The 19,487-nt window shown below is 34.7% G+C and overlaps 1 protein-coding gene across 2 annotated transcripts; it reads right to left on the bottom strand.

The window, feature by feature from the left end:
* Nucleotides 1-880: 880 nt before the first annotated feature.
* Nucleotides 881-3,571, bottom strand: LOC107622630 (actin-7). Of its 2 annotated transcripts, none has more exons than XM_016324605.3 (5): nucleotides 3,301-3,571; nucleotides 2,506-2,582; nucleotides 2,020-2,413; nucleotides 1,326-1,939; nucleotides 881-1,226 (listed from the first exon to the last, which is right to left on the bottom strand). In XM_016324605.3, the coding sequence occupies exons 2-5, from the start codon at nucleotides 2,563-2,565 to the stop codon at nucleotides 1,161-1,163; spliced, it is 1,134 nt and encodes a 377-aa protein (XP_016180091.1). In that variant the 5' UTR covers nucleotides 2,566-2,582; nucleotides 3,301-3,571; the 3' UTR covers nucleotides 881-1,160. The 2 variants fall into 2 exon arrangements, with proteins under 2 accessions (XP_016180091.1, XP_016180092.1); XM_016324606.3 differs by having other exon boundaries at nucleotides 2,506-2,585.
* Between the last annotated feature and the right edge of the window lie 15,916 nt (nucleotides 3,572-19,487).

The following is a 19,487-nucleotide window of genomic DNA, read 5'->3' on the forward strand; positions in this document are numbered from 1 at the left end:
TGAGCTTCATCAAAAAAATTCTCTGTGATATTGGACTCCCTTCTCACATCACTGAATTAATTTGTACTTGCATTCCTAAAAATGAGGATTCTTTTTGGAAAAACTTTGAAAGAATTCCTTCCCCCTAGAGATATTCATCAAAGTGATCCTATTTCTCCTTATATTTTTGTACTTTGCATGAAAAGACTCTCATCTTATTGAGACCGCGATTAATTTGGGATTTGAAAAACCATTCTGTTTGAATAGGGATGGGTCAGCTCTTTCTCTCACGTTTACTTTGCTGATGATCTAATTCTCTTTGCAAAGGCTAGTATAAAACAAGCAGAGATAATTAACAAAGTTCTTGAAGCCTTTTACACCAATCTGGGACAAAAAAAAAATCAGCAATGAAACTGTTCAAACATAAATTAATTATCACATAATAAACTATTTAAAAAAAGTAAATAATTAAAAATGAAGAATATTAGCCTACTAATAAAATTTATTATTTTTAATCAATAATTATCTAACAATATTTAAAAGTATTGAATAAACATATATTATTAAATTACCAAACTAAAAAATTAGACTAATGACAAAATATTAATAAAAAATAATAAATTCTACTAACTCTTAAATTTTTTTCATTAAAAATACTTGAAATAAATTTAATTCTTTACCGTCCTCAAACACCCTAAATCCTTTAATACTAGTAGTAGTGTAATTTTCGTCTCCATCAATCTATTTTCTTCCAATTTCTCTCACCTTCAGGCAAATAGTAAAATTCCAGCAATTAATTCAGGCATAAAATCCAGCGGAAATTTACGAGCGTGAACTACTGGTGTGATAATGTTACAAGAATTCGCAAGAGAAATATAGTAAATGTTTCGAGGACCAAAAATCCTTCAAACGTAAACTTTTAAATAAGGGGGAAAAGCCAAAAATAAAAAATAAAATAAAATAAAATAAGCATCACAAAGACTCCTCTGCTAAAAAGACAACCTACTTAAACACATCCACAAACCGCCATATCTGGCAGATGGCCGCAAATAAAAATATGATACATCTGGCTTACAACGTAGCCCTCCAACAATCCTAACCACGCAACATGGTTCACATAACCTGACAGACACGAAAAAGAGCAACCAAAAAAAACTCACGATTAAAACTACAGTTTTAACTTAGAAGCACTTCCTGTGGACGATGGATGGGCCAGACTCATCATATTCACCCTTGGATATCCACATCTGCAAAACCAAAGCCCATTTTAGGGATCAATCTACAAGGTAATAGGAATACAACACAAACAAAGTGCTGACATTGAGTATAAAAAGAGAGGGAATTACCTGTTGGAAGGTGCTGAGAGATGCAAGGATTGATCCTCCTATCCAGACACTATACTTCCTCTCTGGTGGAGCCACAACCTTGATCTTCATGCTGCTAGGTGCAAGCGCAGTAATCTCCTTGCTCATACGATCGGCGATACCAGGGAACATGGTAGACCCACCACTAAGAACAATGTTGCCATACAGATCCTTCCTGATATCAACATCACACTTCATGATAGAGTTGTAGGTGGTTTCATGGATTCCAGCAGCTTCCATTCCAATCATAGATGGCTGGAAAAGAACTTCTGGACAACGGAATCTCTCAGCTCCAATTGTGATGACTTGTCCATCAGGAAGCTCATAGTTCTTCTCAACTGCAGAACTGCTCTTTGCCGTCTCAAGTTCTTGCTCATAATCTAAGGCAACATATGCAAGCTTCTCCTTTATGTCACGGACAATTTCCCGCTCAGCTGAGGTGGTGAACATGTACCCTCTCTCGGTGAGGATCTTCATCAGAGAGTCAGTTAAATCACGCCCTGCAAGATCCAATCGAAGGATGGCATGTGGAAGTGCATACCCCTCATAGATTGGTACAGTGTGACTTACACCATCACCAGAGTCCAGAACAATACCTGTTTGGAGGATTTGATTGAGGCACATAATCATGTGATGAAAAACAAATTAACCAAGACAGATTTCTAGAAATACAAACCAGTTGTGCGACCACTTGCATAGAGGGAGAGAACAGCTTGGATGGCTACATACATGGCGGGAACATTGAAGGTCTCAAACATGATTTGGGTCATCTTTTCTCTGTTGGCCTTTGGGTTGAGAGGAGCCTCCGTTAGAAGCACAGGGTGCTCCTCAGGAGCAACACGCAATTCATTGTAGAATGTATGATGCCAGATCTTTTCCATGTCATCCCAGTTGCTGACTATACCATGCTCAATAGGGTACTTTAGAGTAAGAATACCTCTTTTGGATTGGGCTTCATCACCTACATAGGCATCCTTTTGACCCATCCCAACCATAACACCAGTATGGCGAGGTCGGCCAACAATACTAGGAAACACAGCCCTGGGCGCATCATCGCCAGCAAATCCTGCCTGCACAGATGAGATTAAAATAGCTAAATCATTAAAGAAACCAAGACTAATATATACAGATGCAAACATAAAAAAACCTACTCAGTACTAACCTTCACCATTCCAGTTCCATTGTCGCAGACAAGGGGCTGAATATCCTCACCGTCTGCCATCTTTTATGAATATGAACCTGCTAGATAACCATCAAAGAATACGTTTACTTCAAACACTTATCAGCTTAGTATAAATTAATCATCCTATAGAAAATAAGGGGAAAATCAGGGAAATGGAAAATTTTACTACCATAAGATTAAGACCTACACAATAATAGAAAGATAACTGAAAAATTTGGAAGTTATAATGCTAAGCATCTCCATTAAGACATAGAAAACCTTAAATTTACTTCAATTACCAAATGATGTTCTACCTAACGAAAGATCTATAATAAAAAACTAAATTAAATTAAAATATGGAGCCGGCCAACAAATAAAAACAACCAGAATCGCTTTGAATATAACACCAGACCAGAAAATCGAGGTTAAGGTAAACAAGCACATCAGCTATCCAAATCAAACAAAATAAGTCAAGTTTAAGCAGATCCTAGATCTCTAAAGTATAAGATCGGTATCAAAAGCAGTGGAACACTATATGCATCACACAATTTATAGATCAACAACGTCTCTTCCAGAATCCTGTTTGACCTTCATTTATGAAGAATTTCAGATCAAGTCAAATGAATCCCCGTTATCAAATCCAACGATGAGTGGACGGAGATCGAAAGTAAAGCAGCGAGAGAAAGCTTACTATGCAGAGAAGCTACGATATACAACTAAAAATTAAAGTGAAGTAAGAACAATTAAGCAGAGTTGGAACAGAAGCGGTAGAAAAAGGTGAAATGAAATGAATACCTTGAGAGAGAGAATAGAGGAGATGAACTGGAAGGATGATAACGAAAGCCAAGCACCGAGAAGAAGCAGAGGACGACGGCTATGACTATGCACTCTGTCGCTCTCTTCTCTCCACGGGAAAACGGAGTATCAAAATGACGAGAGAGATGACGGGTGAAAGAGATAAGTATATATATACTCGGGTAGTGTAAGCACTTGGAACTTGCCGTGGAATTATCAAATGGGAAATGCTATTTCAATTTTCAATCCTGAATAGTAAGCAAAGTTGGGTGCAAAATGCAAAGCAAACATTGTTTTTTATAATAGAAAAAAAATTAAAAAAGCTAAAACAAAAACATCATATGTAACGCATATTTTAAAAAAAAAATCTAGTTATAATTTCTGTTTTTTATTTAACTTTATTCTTCGATATTTATTAAAGAAATTCCCTTATTAAATTCGTTATATATGTGCTCTTCAAATTTTTTAAACATAAAAATAGTTTTAAAATATTGAAAAATATAACAAAAATATTCAAAAAAAAATTTTTATAAATAATAAATAATTTTGTATTTAAAAAATTTCTTGTGTATTTGATATGAAATTTTCTAGGAGTATTAAGATAATTATTTAAAAAGTACACACAAAAAATAGACCGAGATAAGATCTTTAAATTTTTTCAATTTTAAAAAAAATATTCATTTAACATAAAATAATCAAAATTTAAGAATGAAGTAGTATATCATTTTTTTAACTATACTTGTAAAAAATTATATCAAAAATTATCTCTAAAACTCTTTCTGAATATATACATATATATATATATATATATATATATATATATATATATATATATATATATATATATATATATAGTTGTAAACTTTTGTTTCGTTTTAAAATATTCTGAGGTTATTTTTGTGATTAACAAATTTGGAAAGTATTTTGTCAACAAATTAATTATTCCATGACAATTTTGATAGTTTATTCAATATAAAATTGAAAACCCACATTGTTAAACCCCTTTAGTTAGATAATAAACAAATTTAATAACTAGCGTCATGCACGGAGTTGTTTCTATTGAATATTATTATAATTTAGAATGAAAGAATAACAAGATGAATTAATTTATTAAAGAATAGAAATATAATCATAAAATAAACCTTAACATTTAAGATTTAACAATTCAAGATATGATCATCAAGTGGAACAACTCTCTTATTTATTATATTACCACTTTTACTAATACACTCCTTTAATAAAAATAAAAATAAAAATATATTTTTTATTTAATTTTATAAAAAGTCTTAAATATCCTTACTTTATTTGATTAGATAAAATATCCTTTTAAATTAATCAAATTTTAGAATTCAATTAATCCTAATTTTATAGTTTCAAATAATTTAAACAACAAAACAAAAACATATAAAAAAAACAAAAAATCAATCGTTCTTCATCTTCTCCAATTCCCCTAATCATTCGTGCCCCCCTCTGAAGCAAAGTAGTGAAAGTCCCAAACCAAAACGGCAAAACCCTAACCCTAGGTTCTTTGCCGCTACCGTCCCCAGGTGCTCAGCACTTCCGCTTCTTCCTCTTACCCCTGTCCGGAACCCAGGTAGCTTGGCACGTCGTCCCCATCCTCGCTGGCTTCTCTGTTCGTGGGTTGGAGCAGCTCGCCGTCGGGTCACTGCTTGCTGTCGTCTCTGCTCTTGCCGTCGTCTCGCCGGTTGTCGTCGTGTCTCCGTCGAAGGTTAGTGTCCCTGCTTTCAATTCTTCGCCTCCGCTTCTTCCTTTTAATTTTGCTCTGGTTGCTGAATGCTCGGTTTTTCTTCTTCCTTTTAATTTCTAAAATTTTTGTTCAAATGTTCTTGTAATGTTTGTTGCTGTGTTGTAATTGTTGGGTTATTGAATGATTATTTGATCTTCATCATCGTCATCATCAACAATGTCACTTCTTATTTCTTAATAAGCTCTTTAAAAGAGGTGTTTTCACCACTCTCGGGTGATTTTTCCCACTTCTCTCACCTTTTACTTACTGATTCTGTTCTTGAAAGACCAATTTCAGTGATCAAGGTTCTTCCTCTGCCTTATTCCAATGGAAACAGGTAACACTAGAAATTATTATAAGAGTTTCTCTAATTGATTTCCTTGTATTTTAATAGAATTTACATGACACAAATATTAGGTAATCTTGACTTTCGAAGGCTGTGCTAGTGGTCTTTCTATTGTATTATCATTTTTTTAGGTTTATTCTGAATTTGAGTCGTGGTGATTTTAGAGTTTAAAAAATTTGCAAATAGGATTTAAGCACGGAAGTGACAAAACAAAATTGAATTATCACGAAATTTCTTTTACAAAATTTGAATGCAGTATATTTAATTCATGTTTTAAGGGGACAACTAAGTTTTCTTGACCATTTTGTTGTTTGGAAATGAATTATAAGTGAGGATTCTTCAATTTAAAGTGAGTCAAATTACTTGGTATATCTTTTTGGTGTTTACAACATGGACACCGAATTCAGTGTACATATAATTCAAGATAAAGGTAGAGAACATAGAAAGCAAGAAGAATATAAAGCTTTTACTCTCTTAATAATGTTTGCACTCATTCAAAGTAGTTGCAATCTGCCAATCTGCCTGTTTAACTTGAGGGTTTTGTGGGTTATGATGAAGTGCTAGCTTAATTTACCCTGTCCTTCCAGTCTGCAGAGTAAATTGGTTAGGGATAGTTAAGCAAAATTTTTATATAAAAAATATAAGTAAGTTGAATCAATCAACATAAAGGTCAAATTGCTATGGATCTTATTCAGACTTACGACCTTAAAATTTTGTCCTTGATGCATTTAGATAACTTGAATGCCTAAAATCTATGATGATATACTTCTTGTGTAAATTGAAGCATCCAGTTATCCAGTATCCATTTTGGCTCTCTTAAGTGTTAATTATGCTAATTATTTGCAATTACAAATTACAATACAGAAAACCAATGAAAAGGTGTGTATGTAGAATATGTGTTTGTAATAATAGAACTTAACTTTTTGCATAAGGTATGTTTGTTTATTGATTCAATAAAACCATCATCTTGCAGACGATTGATGGCATATGAGAATGGCTTGATAGTACTCTGGAAATTGGCATATGTGTTTCATAACGCTTGTTAATTTTATTTCAATATTAGCTCACTCTTCATTTTCTTTGCTGTTTGTTTGATTGCATTGATTTAAATAGGTGGAGCATATCATTTGAGAACAAAATATATCGGAGGCATATGAAATTTTAGAGTTATTCTGTGAATTTGTTCTTGCTTGTGTACCTATAATTGAGAGCCAGAAGTAAGTCCATACAAATATAAGTATTTGTGCTTATTGGATGGTGTGTTTTCTTTTTAATTAGCTTACATGAAGTTAGTTTAAACTATAATCATACAAGGAGATAAGTGATCGTAGATATTTTTTCTTTGTTGTCTATTTTTTTGCAGGTGCTAGAGCAACTTGAAGGCAACCACCTCTCCTCTGCAGCAATCCTCAGCCAAGACGGTAGTGCTTAGGTTCAGCTCTAATTTTCCTCAGGTTATCTTCAATACTTCTCAATTTCTCTCTCCAAAACTCTCCTTTTTTCTTAGTGCTTTGTTTTCTAGAATCATCTCGTTCTTTTTTTTTCATTAATTTTCCTCCGATTTATCAGATTTGATTTGCATGTGACATATCCTATGGTTTTGGTGTTAATTGTAAATCATGTTGCTTGTATGCGAAGTTTGTATTTGTAGGTTTTGATGAATGACAAACCAACAAACGACATGAAAGACAAACCAACAAACAACTTGAATGAACAAGCATGTTGAAAGATCAACTAACATTCAACGTTGAGGAATGAAGAGTTGAAAGCAACACAACAACAACAAGAAACTCAAGTCCACAACATTTGAAGACAAGTATAGTGTTTTAGGACTTAGGTAACTTCTTGTTAAGAACCAATTGCTAAATCTCTCAACACACACTCACAAAATGTTTTGATGCACATCTTGCAATTCGATGCTAGCCAAATGGTTTAAAAACTTGTTTTCAAAGGTACAAAAGCATAGGAATTGACTCCAACAAGTTTGAGATCAATCCTAAGTATTTTGAAGTGATTTTAAGCCATTCTTTAAGGTTTGCATCGATGCACACTTATCTTGCATCGATGCAAAGCATGCGACGACTTGTTGCATCGATGCAAAGATGTTTGCATCGATGCAACCTAGCTGAAAATTCAAATTTCAGCTTCAAAGACACATTTGCATCGATGCAAAGTGTTATGCATCGATGCAAATGATTCAAAAACATAAAAAACGGCTAGTTTTGACAAAAAGGCTCCATCCCATTAACTCCCCAACGTTTCTAAGGTTTGGGAAGTCTATAAATAGATGGATTGAAGCCTTATTTCATATACGTGAGTATTTGCAAACTATCTTGTTCATATTCTTTCATTCTACACATTTTTAAGGTGTTATAATACACAATTTGAGAGAGCAATATCAATTGGTTCAATAGTGCTAAACTTGTAATCATACACTCTTCTAGAGAGTACTCATTTCATCTCAACAATTCTTTGAGAATTGTTTTCTTGTAACACTTTGTAAATTGGAGTGTGATCTCCAAGGTTGAGTCAAGAGTTATAAACACTATAGTCGGTGAGAATACCAAAGAGGTATACTAAGTACTCAAGGCAAATCTTAGAGAAGGTATCTCTAAGTGGAGTGGGTTAGTATACGAGTGGTGATCATATACCGTGAGGTGTTAGAAACTAAGGACTCGGATTGTAAAAGGTTTTGCGCGAGCGCCTTGAAGCTTGGCAATAGTGGAACTTCTCAATAGCGATTGAGAAAGAAAGTGGACTTAGGACAAGGATTGTGCCGAACCACTCTAAATAGCGTTTGCATCTCTCCAAACTCATCTCTTCAATATTATTGTCTTTTACCTTTGAGCAAATAAATTGTGATCGAAAAGTAGCTTCGTAAGTACTTAAGGAGTAGCTTAAGTCCGATTGGTGAAAAGCTTGATCAATTTATTTGAGTTGGTGTCTATTGGAAAGTAAAAGCTCCTTATAAATGCTTAGCAATTGAGTTAAGCTCTTGGAAAAATACTAGTACAATAACACTTTTGTATATTGTCTTTAACTTTCGCAAAAAGATTCATTGTTGTTGCAATACTCAATTCACCCCCCCTCTTGAGTAATTGTGCATAGGTTCTACAAGTGGCATCAGAGCTTAACCCTTTGAAAGACTTAACCGTTTAAGGGAAAAGATCATGGCAAGCACAAGCTTTAACAACAACAACACTAGTGAAGGTAACTCAACCGCTAGACCTCCTCTTTTTAGCGGAACAAATTACTCTTATTGGAAAAATAAGATGAGAATTTGGATCCGTTCTCAAGATGTGAGAATTTGGAAAGTGATTGAGAATGGAAATAACATTCCAACAAAGACAACAAGCGCTAAAGAAGGAGAAGTCTCCGTCTCAAAGCAAGTACCGAAAGGAGAAGATGAATATAGTGACGATGATTGGAAGAAAGTGGCAATGAATGATAAAGCCATCAACTTCATTCATTGTGCACTTAACGAGCATGATTATATGAAGATCTCTACATGTGAAACCGCTAAAGAGATTTGGGATAAACTCCAAATCACTTACGAAGGAACCGACCACGTTAAAGAATCAAAGGTATTTATGTTGGTTCATGAATGGGAAAATTTTAAAATGAAAGATGAAGAGAGCATTGAAGAAGCTCTTGAAAGACTCTCCAAGATCTTCAACAACCTAAGCATGCTTGGCACAAAATACAATGATAAACAAATTGTGACCAAGGTGCTTACAAGCCTTACACCAAAATGGAACTCCAAAGTGAACGCCATTGTGGAAGGAAGGCTCTATGATCAACTTACATTTGATCAACTACGAGGTAATCTTCTCACCTATGAAATGACTATGCTAAATAGACAAAAAGGTGAAGAAAGCAAGAAGAAAAGTCTCGCCCTTAAAACAACATCACTACAAGAAGAGAGTGATGATAATGAAGAAGAAGGAGATGAAGAATTTGCACTCTTATTAAAAAGATTCAATAAGTTTGCAATGAAGAAAAACTTCAAGAGCAAAACAAAGGTACCAAAATGCTATGAGTGTGGAGAAGTTGGACACATTAAACCCAATTGTCCAAAACTTCAAAAGGAGGACAAAAACAAGAAATTTAAGAAGAAGGAGAAAGCATACATATCATGGGAGAACGAGGATGAATCCGACTCCGATGACGACGAGGTTGCAAATCTTTGCTTAATGGCAAGCGAAGAAAAGGTTAGTGATGACAACTCCACTTCTTTTAATTTACAAGATGAATATGATGCCTTACTTGAGGTGTACACAAAACTTACCCAAGATTATTCTCTCCTAAAGAAAAAGAATATGGATCTTTTAAAACAAAATGAGATGTTGAAAAACGAGAATATCAATCTTGGAAAAGATAAGTGTAGCACAAGTAGTGATCCATACAAATCTTGTAAAATGCATGAAAATGAAATTACAAATCTTAAGAACACTTTAGCTAAGTTCAATGAATCTTCAAAGAACTTAGATAAAATGTTGAAAAACCAAAAGCATGTTCATAATAAGGAAGGTTTAGGTTTTGAAAAAGGAAAATTTAAAAATACTAAAACTCCTATTAGGCAACCGCAAGCCCACAAGGCAAGCATGCCTAAAAGGAATGAAGCCTTTAAACATCCTCCTCAACATGCTTCATTTAGAAATTATAATCACAATGCATATAGATCAAAAGATGTTGCATTTAGGAAACAACCTAGGCAACCATTTAGAAACATGCATAGGATGCATAATCCAAATGTCATATGTCATTATTGTAATAAAGTAGGTCATATAGCACCCGTATGCTTTACTAGAATTAAACATATAAACTTTCGTAGTCAAGATACGAGATGGGCACCTTATGGGCATTATGCTCATACTAACCATCAAGGACCCAAATTCACTTGGGTACCTAAATCCCAATTTTAATTGTTTTGTAGGTACGTGTTGGAGCTAAGGATACAAATTGGTATGTTGATAGTGGATGCTCCAAACACATGACCGGCGATGAATCAAAGTTCACCGCAATAGAGCCTACAAACGGAGGAAACGTGATCTATGGAGACAACAACACCGGCAAAGTAATCGGCGTTGGAAAAGTTGGTAAAAATTCTTCTACCTCCATAGATAATGTTATACTTGTCAAAGGTCTCAAACATAATCTCATTAGTGTTAGCCAACTTTGTGACAAAGGAAACTTAGTCACCTTTGATTCAAAATGTTGTTTGATAAAAAGGCAAGACACTAATGAAATTGTGCTAATTGGGCACCGTGTTGACAATGTATACATGATTAATCTAGATGAAGTTTCCTCAAATGATGTGAAATGCCTTGTTAGTAAAAATGATGAAACTTGGTTATGGCATCGTAGAGTAGCTCATGCTAACATGGACCATCTTAGCAAGTTGGTCTCTAAAGAGTTAGTAATTGGCTTACCAAAGCTACGTTTTGAAAAAGACGTCCTTTGCGACGCATGTCAAAAGGGAAAACAAGTAAAGGCCTCTTTTAAATCCAAAAACATTGTTTCAACAACAAGGCCATTACAACTTTTGCACATGGATTTATTTGGTCCTTCTAGGATTATGAGCTTTGGTGGCAATTACTATGCTTTAGTTATTGTTGATGATTACTCTCGATTTACATGGACCTTGTTCCTAGCAAACAAGAGTGATGCATTTCGAGCATTCAAAAGATTAGCCAAAGTTATTCAAAATGAAAAGAATTTGCATATATCATCTATTAGAAGTGATCATGGTGGAGAATTTGAAAACAATCTTTTTGAAACTTTTTGTGAAGAAAATGGCATTGAGCATAATTTTTCCTCTCCTAGAACACCACAACAAAATGGAGTGGTTGAAAGGAAAAATCGTCATTTAGAAGAAATGGCGAGAACTATGCTCAATGAGGCTAATATTCCTAAGTACTTTTGGGCGGATGCGGTTAGTACCGCGTGTTATGTTATGAATAGGATTATCATTCGACCTATTCTTAAGAAAACACCGTACGAATTGTACAAAGGAAGAAAGCCAAATATTTCCCACCTTCACGTCTTTGGCTGTAAATGCTTTATTCTAAATAATGGAAAAGATAACTTAGGCAAATTTGATGCTAAGGCTGATGAAGGAATCTTCTTAGGCTACTCTTTAACTAGCAAAGCTTTTAGAGTATATAATAAACGCATCATGACTATGGAAGAAAGTATTCATGTCGCTTTTGATGAAACTAACCGTTGTTGTGCTAGAAAAGATTTTGATGAAAATGTAGAAAACTTTGATTCACTAAATTTGAATGGTGAAGACAAAGAAAAAGATTTAAATGAAGCCTCTACAAGCTCAACAAAGGATAGTGTTCAAGTTGAAGAAATTGAACCATCACAAGCACAAATAAATGCACTTCCAAAGGACTGGCGTACTTCAAAGGATCATCCTCTAGACAACGTCATTGGTGATGTTTCGAAAGGGGTAACAACTCGATCCACTTTTAGAAATTTATTTGCATATAGTGCTTTTGTTTCTCAAATTGAACCATCTACCATTGAGTCCGCAATTGATGATGAACATTGGGCTATGGCAATGCAAGAGGAGCTTAACCAATTCAAACGAAATGACGTTTGGGAATTGGTGCCTAAACCAAGTAATCAAAAAATTGTAGGAACAAAATGGGTTTTTAGAAATAAACTCGATGAAAATGGTACAATTGTTAGAAACAAAGCTAGATTGGTAGCTAAAGGTTATAATCAAGAGGAAGGCATTGATTATGACGAAACTTATGCTCCCGTAGCTAGATTAGAAGCTATTAGGATGTTACTTGCTTTTGCATCCTCTTATAACTTCAAACTTTATCAAATGGATGTTAAGAGTGCCTTTCTTAATGGTTTCATTCAAGAAGAAGTATATGTTGAACAACCTCCCGGTTTTGAGGATTATGAAAATCCTAATCATGTTTTTAAACTCAAGAAAGCTCTTTATGGTCTTAAACAAGCTCCAAGAGCTTGGTATGAACGTTTGAGCAAGTTTTTAATAGAAAAGGGTTTTAGAAGAGGGAAGGTTGATACAACTTTATTTATCATGATTGAAAACAAAATATCCTTTTGGTACAAGTTTACGTCGATGACATAATATTTGGTTCAACTAACGAATCACTTTGCAAGTTTTTCTCAAACCTCATGCAAAGTGAATTTGAAATGTCCATGATGGGCGAACTCAACTTCTTCCTTGGTCTTCAAATCAAACAAGGAAAAGAAGGAACTTTCGTTAGCCAAACCAAATATTGCAAGGAATTGCTCAAAAGATTTGGAATGGACAATGCTAAGGCAATGGACACACCAATGAGCACTACTTGCTACCTTGACAAAGATGAACAAGGTGAAAACATAGATGTAAAGAAGTATAGAGGCATGATAGGATCATTACTTTATCTAACGGCAAGTAGGCCAGATATCATGTTTAGTGTATGCATGTGTGCGAGATACCAAGCTAATCCTAAGGAATCTCACTTAAGTGCGGTGAAAAGGATTATGAAGTATCTCATAGGAACATTAAATGTTAGATTGTGATATCCGAAAGGATCCACTTGTGATTTGATTGGTTATTCCGATTCCGATTTTGCCGGTTGCAAATTGGACAGGAAAAGCACTAGCGGCACTTGTCACTTGCTAGGAAACTCTCTTGTTTCATGGCATAGTAAGAAACAAGTAAGTGTAGCCTTGTCTACCGCCGAAGCCGAGTATGTAGCCGCCAGTAGTTGTTGCGCCCAAATTTTATGGATGAAACAACAACTTGTGGACTATGGACTCATGCTTGATCACATTCCTATCAAATGTGATAATACTAGTGCAATAAATTTAACCAAGAATCCGGTTCAACATTCAAGAACCAAGCATATTGATATTAGACATCACTTCATAAGAGACCATGTTGAAAAGGGTGATGTGGTTATTGAATTTGTCAAAACTAGTAAACAACTAGCGGACATCTTCACTAAACCTTTATGTAAAGAAAGTTTTTTTAACATCCGAAATGAACTTGGTATCTTGGATTCTAATCTAATATGATTTGTTTGAATTCATTGTATTTATATTGCTATTTTTGTATCTCTTACTAACTTAAGCATTGGAGATATCCAATTAAACATTGTTTTGTAGGTTTATGAGTTGATGAATGAGTGATTAATCTTGAGGTAGATTGAAGAATTTGAAGATTATAAACAATGGAGGATCAACAAATTGAAGTTTATAATAGTTTAAGTGAGTATATACATGATGGAACTCAAAGGATTGAAGAAAGAACCACCAAAGGATGAAAATTTGGTGATTTTGGGCAAAATGATGCATGTTGCATCGATGCAACCAAGCTTTGCATCGATGCAAAGCACACAACGTGCTATGTGCATCGATGCAAAGCCTATTGCATCGATGCAAACACAACCAAATTGCACAAAAACACGTGAATTTGGCATTTTTGAGCAACAAAACCCCACTTTTTCATCATCTTCAACCTCACAACTCATATCCCCACATTCAAACCTCCATAACCTCCAAAACAAGCTCACATATAGCTTCATACAACTCACAAAACTTAGATACCCACTACAAACAAATTACATATTTGAAGTCCCCACATTCTCCTCTACAAAACCCATAAAACAAAATTATCCACAATGCCTAGAATCAAGAGAACCATCAAGAAGTCAAAAGGCTCTTCAAGTGTAGTTCCACCTCCAAATGATCATCCTTTGGCAAGGTACTTTGCTTCTAATGAAGATCTTCAATTCTATGAGGCAAGGCTCGCCGGAAGAAAGGAAATTCCTCCGAGGTATTTGGATCCGACCCTTCTTGTCATTCATAAGTTTGATACTCTTAAGGCTATTCTAGTTCATCAAGGCCTCATGGATTTTGTTCAAATTAAGAGTAAATATTATCCGGATTTAGTTGCCATAGCCTATAGTACACTCATGCTTGAGATTAATGAGGAAGATGAATCAAATTTCACATTATTCTTCAAGATAGGAAGAAAGGATTATAGGCTAGATGGTGATGAGTTAGCCACCATTTGGGAGTTGCCAAATCAAGGTGACTTGTTTCAAGGTGGTAAAACCCCAATTGATGAATGGGGTTATTCAAAGGACAATGCCATGCATTTGTTCAACCTTGTACAAGGAGCTCACTCCAAAATTAGTTGCAATTCAATGAGTGCGGAACATAGAACTTTGTTATATCTAGTCACCTATGTATTGCAACCTAGAATATCCGGGCATGCGAATGTAAATGATGAAGATTTGATTGTCATGTGGGCTATGATGAATGGGATTAAGATTAATTGGCCATACTTTATAGTACAACATATGATTAGGCTCAAGATGAAGGATAGGAATGGTGGATTAGGATTCCTTTGCCTATGGTCTAAAGTCTTTGATTATGTTGGTATTGATATATCAAATGAGATTGCCAAGGAAGTACCACCTCAATCTTGTATCAACACTCATATTCTCAACAAAATGGGAAGAAGAAATGTTGATGAACAAGGTCCTCAAGAGCAAGCTCCTCCACAAGCACCTCAAGCTCAAGAACCACCCTCCTTGGTTGATGTAATGAGAGAATTACAATCCATCAACCAAAACATCCAAAGGATTGAAGTAGAGCATGGTAGGCAACTTGAAGCACTTAATCGTCGTGTGTCTCGTGTAGATCATCGCACGGGTCGCTTGGATCGTCGTATTGATGACTTATATGAGCATTTCGGCATCCACCTACCGTATGAAGAGGATAATGATGATGATGAAGACCAAGATTGATTGTCTCCTCTTCATCAAGTCACTTTTTATTGCTTTATGTTTATTTGATTATATGAATTGTTAAACTAACTCCTAGTAAGCTAAGGATTTCTATTATGGTTTAAATACTTTGATATTTCCTTCATAATTTTGTTTAATGATTAATGTTTGTATGCTTATTTGGTGAATAACTCAAAATAGGCTTGGTACCCCTATTTTAAGTTAATGTGCATGCCTTGATATATTTCACTTCTTTAGGGGGAATTATGCATGCTTGTTATATATAAAAAGAGGAAATCAAATTCTTTTTGAAAGGGGGAATATCTCATCCTTGAGATTAATAGAGATATTGAACTTAAAAAAAATTCATTGTTTTATGTATGCTTCTATGACACATTTCAAACTCCTTTCTTTTTGATAATGTCAAAAGGGGGAAGAAAAGTTTGAGGATATTTGAAGTTTTGAACTTTTGAAAAAGAAGAAGTTTGAGGATTTGAAAAGAAGAAATAAGTTTGCGAAACAATGATTTCAAAAAGACTTCCGCTAAGCAAAAACTTTTTGATATCTAAATCGTTTTCTTTGATAAACGCCCTTTAAGGGAACAAATGCACATATTTAGGGGGAACTCCTGCAAAATTTTTTTTGTGAAGTCTTCTCCAAAGCTTTCTATAAAACAAAGTACATTATTGTTGCTTTCAAAATCATTTATAAATGCATATCCTCAAAATTGGTTTGTCATTATCAAAAAGGGGGAAATTGTATATCATGTTGCTTGTATGCGAAGTTTGTATTCGTAGGTTTTGATGAATGACAAACCAACAAACGACATGAAAGACAAACCAACAAACAACTTGAATGAACAAGCATGTTGAAAGATCAACCAACATTCAACGTTGAGGAATGAAGAGTTGAAAGCAACACAACAACAACAAGAAACTCAAGTCCACAACATTTGAAGACAAGTATAGTGTCTTAGGACTTAGGTAACTTCTTGTTAAGAACCAATTGCTAAATCTCTCAACACACACTCACAAAATGTTTTGATGCACATCTTGCAATTCGATGCTAGCCAAATGGTTTAAAAACTTGTTTTCAAAGGTACAAAAGCATAGGAATTGACTCCAACAAGTTTGAGATCAATCCTAAGTATTTTGAAGTGATTTTAAGCCATTCTTTAAGGTTTGCATCGATGCACACTCATCTTGCATCGATGCAAAGCATGCGACGACTTGTTGCATCGATGCAAAGATGTTTGCATCGATGCAACCTAGCTGAAAATTCAAATTTCAGCTTCAAAGACACATTTGCATCGATGCAAAGTGTTATGCATCGATGCAAATGATTCAAAAACATAAAAAACGGCTAGTTTTGACAAAAAGGCTCCATCCCATTAACTCCCCAACGTTTCTAAGGTTTGGGAAGTCTATAAATAGATGGATTGAAGCCTTATTTCATATACGTGAGTATTTGCAAACTATCTTGTTCATATTCTTTCATTCTACACATTTTTAAGGTGTTATAATACACAATTTGAGAGAGCAATATCAATTGGTTCAATAGTGCTAAACTTGTAATCATACACTCTTCTAGAGAGTACTCATTTCATCTCAACAATTCTTTGAGAATTGTTTTCTTGTAACACTTTGTAAATTGGAGTGTGATCTCCAAGGTTGAGTCAAGAGTTATAAACACTATAGTCGGTGAGAATACCAAAGAGGTATACTAAGTACTCAAGGCAAATCTTAGAGAAGGTATCTCTAAGTGGAGTGGGTTAGTATACGAGTGGTGATCATATACCGTGAGGTGTTAGAAACTAAGGACTCGGATTGTAAAAGGTTTTGCGCGAGCGCCTTGAAGCTTGGCAATAGTGGAACTTCTCAATAACGATTGAGAAAGAAAGTGGACTTAGGACAAGGATTGTGCTGAACCACTCTAAATAGCGTTTGCATCTCTCCAAACTCATCTCTTCAATATTATTGTCTTTTACCTTTGAGCAAATAAATTGTGATCGAAAAGTAGCTTCGTAAGTACTTAAGGAGTAGCTTAAGTCCGATTGGTGAAAAGCTTGATCAATTTATTTGAGTTGGTGTCTATTGGAAAGTAAAAGATCCTTATAAATGCTTAGCAATTGAGTTAAGCTCTTGGAAAAATACTAGTACAATAACACTTTTGTATATTGTCTTTAACTTTCGCAAAAAGATTCATTGTTGTTGCAATACTCAATTCACCCCCCCTCTTGATTAATTTTTCAGATTCTTGATGTTTTACTTGTTAAGTACAATTTTTGCTATAAATTAAGGCTTAGAGAGAGTAATTAGGAATGATATGGAGTTTGGACTGTGTGATTATCTGATATGAGATGCATTGCATTTCTTTTTATTAGTATGCAAGAACATAAGATCAATCATTCACATCTCATTGTTATATATGAAATTGTGTATTCACATCACTTGTGCAAGTAACATGTGGCTGGGGATTTCAAGTGTTTGGTTCATAGAACAAGTCAAGTGATCCTTGCAGATCTGAAATAGTTTTAGTTGTTCTGTTCTAATCTTTCTAAAATAGGGTTTTGCCGTTTTGGTTTGGAACTTTCACTGCTTTGCTTCAAAGGGGGGAACGAATGATTAGGGGAATTGGAGAATATAAAGAATGATTGATTTTTTTATTTTTTTTGATATGTTTTACTTTGCTTCAGAGGGGGCACGGAGTTTGTATCTAAATTGACAGCAACACTGAAGATTAGAGTAGCTGGTAGAAAAGGTCGACAGAACGTAACATTTTGCATATCTAATCATTTATATTAGTGTGTTCAAGAGGGAAAATTAAGAAATTATATTTACTTTATATTATTTTAATCCAATAGCATAAGTGAAGCTGAGAAATTAAGGGAGAGTGAGAGCAAGACTTTCAAAGAGTCTTAGTTAACTCTAGTTTGTCTTGTTGGCTTTTTTTTTTAATTTTGTATCGCAATTGTTTGAAAATTCTAATTTATGTTCAGACTGAAGAGATCACAGTAACTCAAGAAACATTAAAAGAAAAGACCAACACACCAGGAATAGTAGTGTCAGAAGTTGCAAGTGCAGCCATAACTAAAATACCAGGATTGCCACAATATCCCATGCATCATTATCCAGTGGTTCATCCTTATCGACCTTATGGTGGAGTCCTCCCCATTCCATTTCATCCTGTTCAAAATGGCACGGCGTACTTCAACCTTTAACCTTCGACTGCCGGAATTACATCATATCCTCAGTTTTTCCATGTCTCGCCTTATTCTAGTGGACCCAGTGATACGAATACATGGGTTGGACTTTTGCATGATGTCATCAAGAACAAAAAGCCATAGACTTATAATCTATATATATATTATACTTTAAATTTTCTCCATTTTTGGTTGGCAATTTGTATTCGTTCGTTTCTATCAATATATTATTATTATTATTATTGTAAAGAAATATTTTATTGTTATAAATGTGACACATTCTTGTACTCATTTCAATATTTCATCATCGCTTTTATTCTCCAATTTTCTGTGACAAAAACAGAACAGAGGGTTCTGTTCTGAAACAACAAACAGTTGAAATGGGTTCCTCTGAGAAAACGGGTTCCTCTGGGAATATGGGTTCCTTTGATGATGCAGCACTAATCGAAGAAGGACCTCTTCTGATCTTCAGGTTCCTCTCTCTGTCTCTCTCTCAAATTTCATATCTTTTTGCCTTGTCTATGATGTTAGTTGCTACTTTGGCTTTTTTTTTTTTTCTGATAACAACAAACACAACTATGGTAACCCTAATCATGATAAGTTTAGGTAGGAATTGTGTGGATTCAAGACAATGCAGGTTGGCATTCCCACTTTATTTATGGGAATATCGATTGTAAGCTTCTTTTTAGGACACCAATCTATAGGTTTCTAAAACCAGGGGGAGACCCATTAAAAGAATTTTCCAGGTTTTGGTAGCATCTGCCCTTGGAGTAGGATTTGGAAACTTGTCTTGGAAGATGATTCAGATCTTTGGGATGAAATATTTGAGGAAGCTTTTCTTGGCAGGATGAAAGCAATAATTGACTTGAGATTTAGGGAGTTAACTGGTACTGTTGATGTGATGAGCTCGATTTCATCATTAGGGGACACTTTTGCCATGCTGAATGATGTTCAGGTTTACTTGAATAGACCTTCTATGGCTGGTGGAGTTTGGTTTTTAGAATCCAATTCTAGAAAGACAGGAGCTGCTTCTTCTGTGTTTAAAGTCTAGCCTAAGAAAAATGAATTTCAGACTTGTCTTAATGCCTATTTTGGTCCTGAAGTAAGTTGGATCAGGGATGCAGT

This window comes from Arachis ipaensis, chromosome B10, assembly GCF_059453495.1.
Source record: "Arachis ipaensis isolate K30076 ecotype BB chromosome B10, ASM5945349v1, whole genome shotgun sequence".
NCBI lineage: Eukaryota > Viridiplantae > Streptophyta > Magnoliopsida > Fabales > Fabaceae > Arachis > Arachis ipaensis.

Bases quoted from the DNA above. Each gene is read 5' to 3' on its own strand.
- LOC107622630 (XM_016324605.3), bottom strand. From the start codon at position 2,565: ATGGCAGACGGTGAGGATATTCAGCCCCTTGTCTGCGACAATGGAACT. The intron at 2,414-2,505 runs GTTAGTACTGAG...TCATCTGTGCAG, and splicing joins ATGGAACTGGAATGGTGAAG to GCAGGATTTGCTGGCGATGA. The intron at 1,940-2,019 runs GTTTGTATTTCT...TCCTCCAAACAG, and splicing joins TGCAAGTGGTCGCACAACTG to GTATTGTTCTGGACTCTGGT.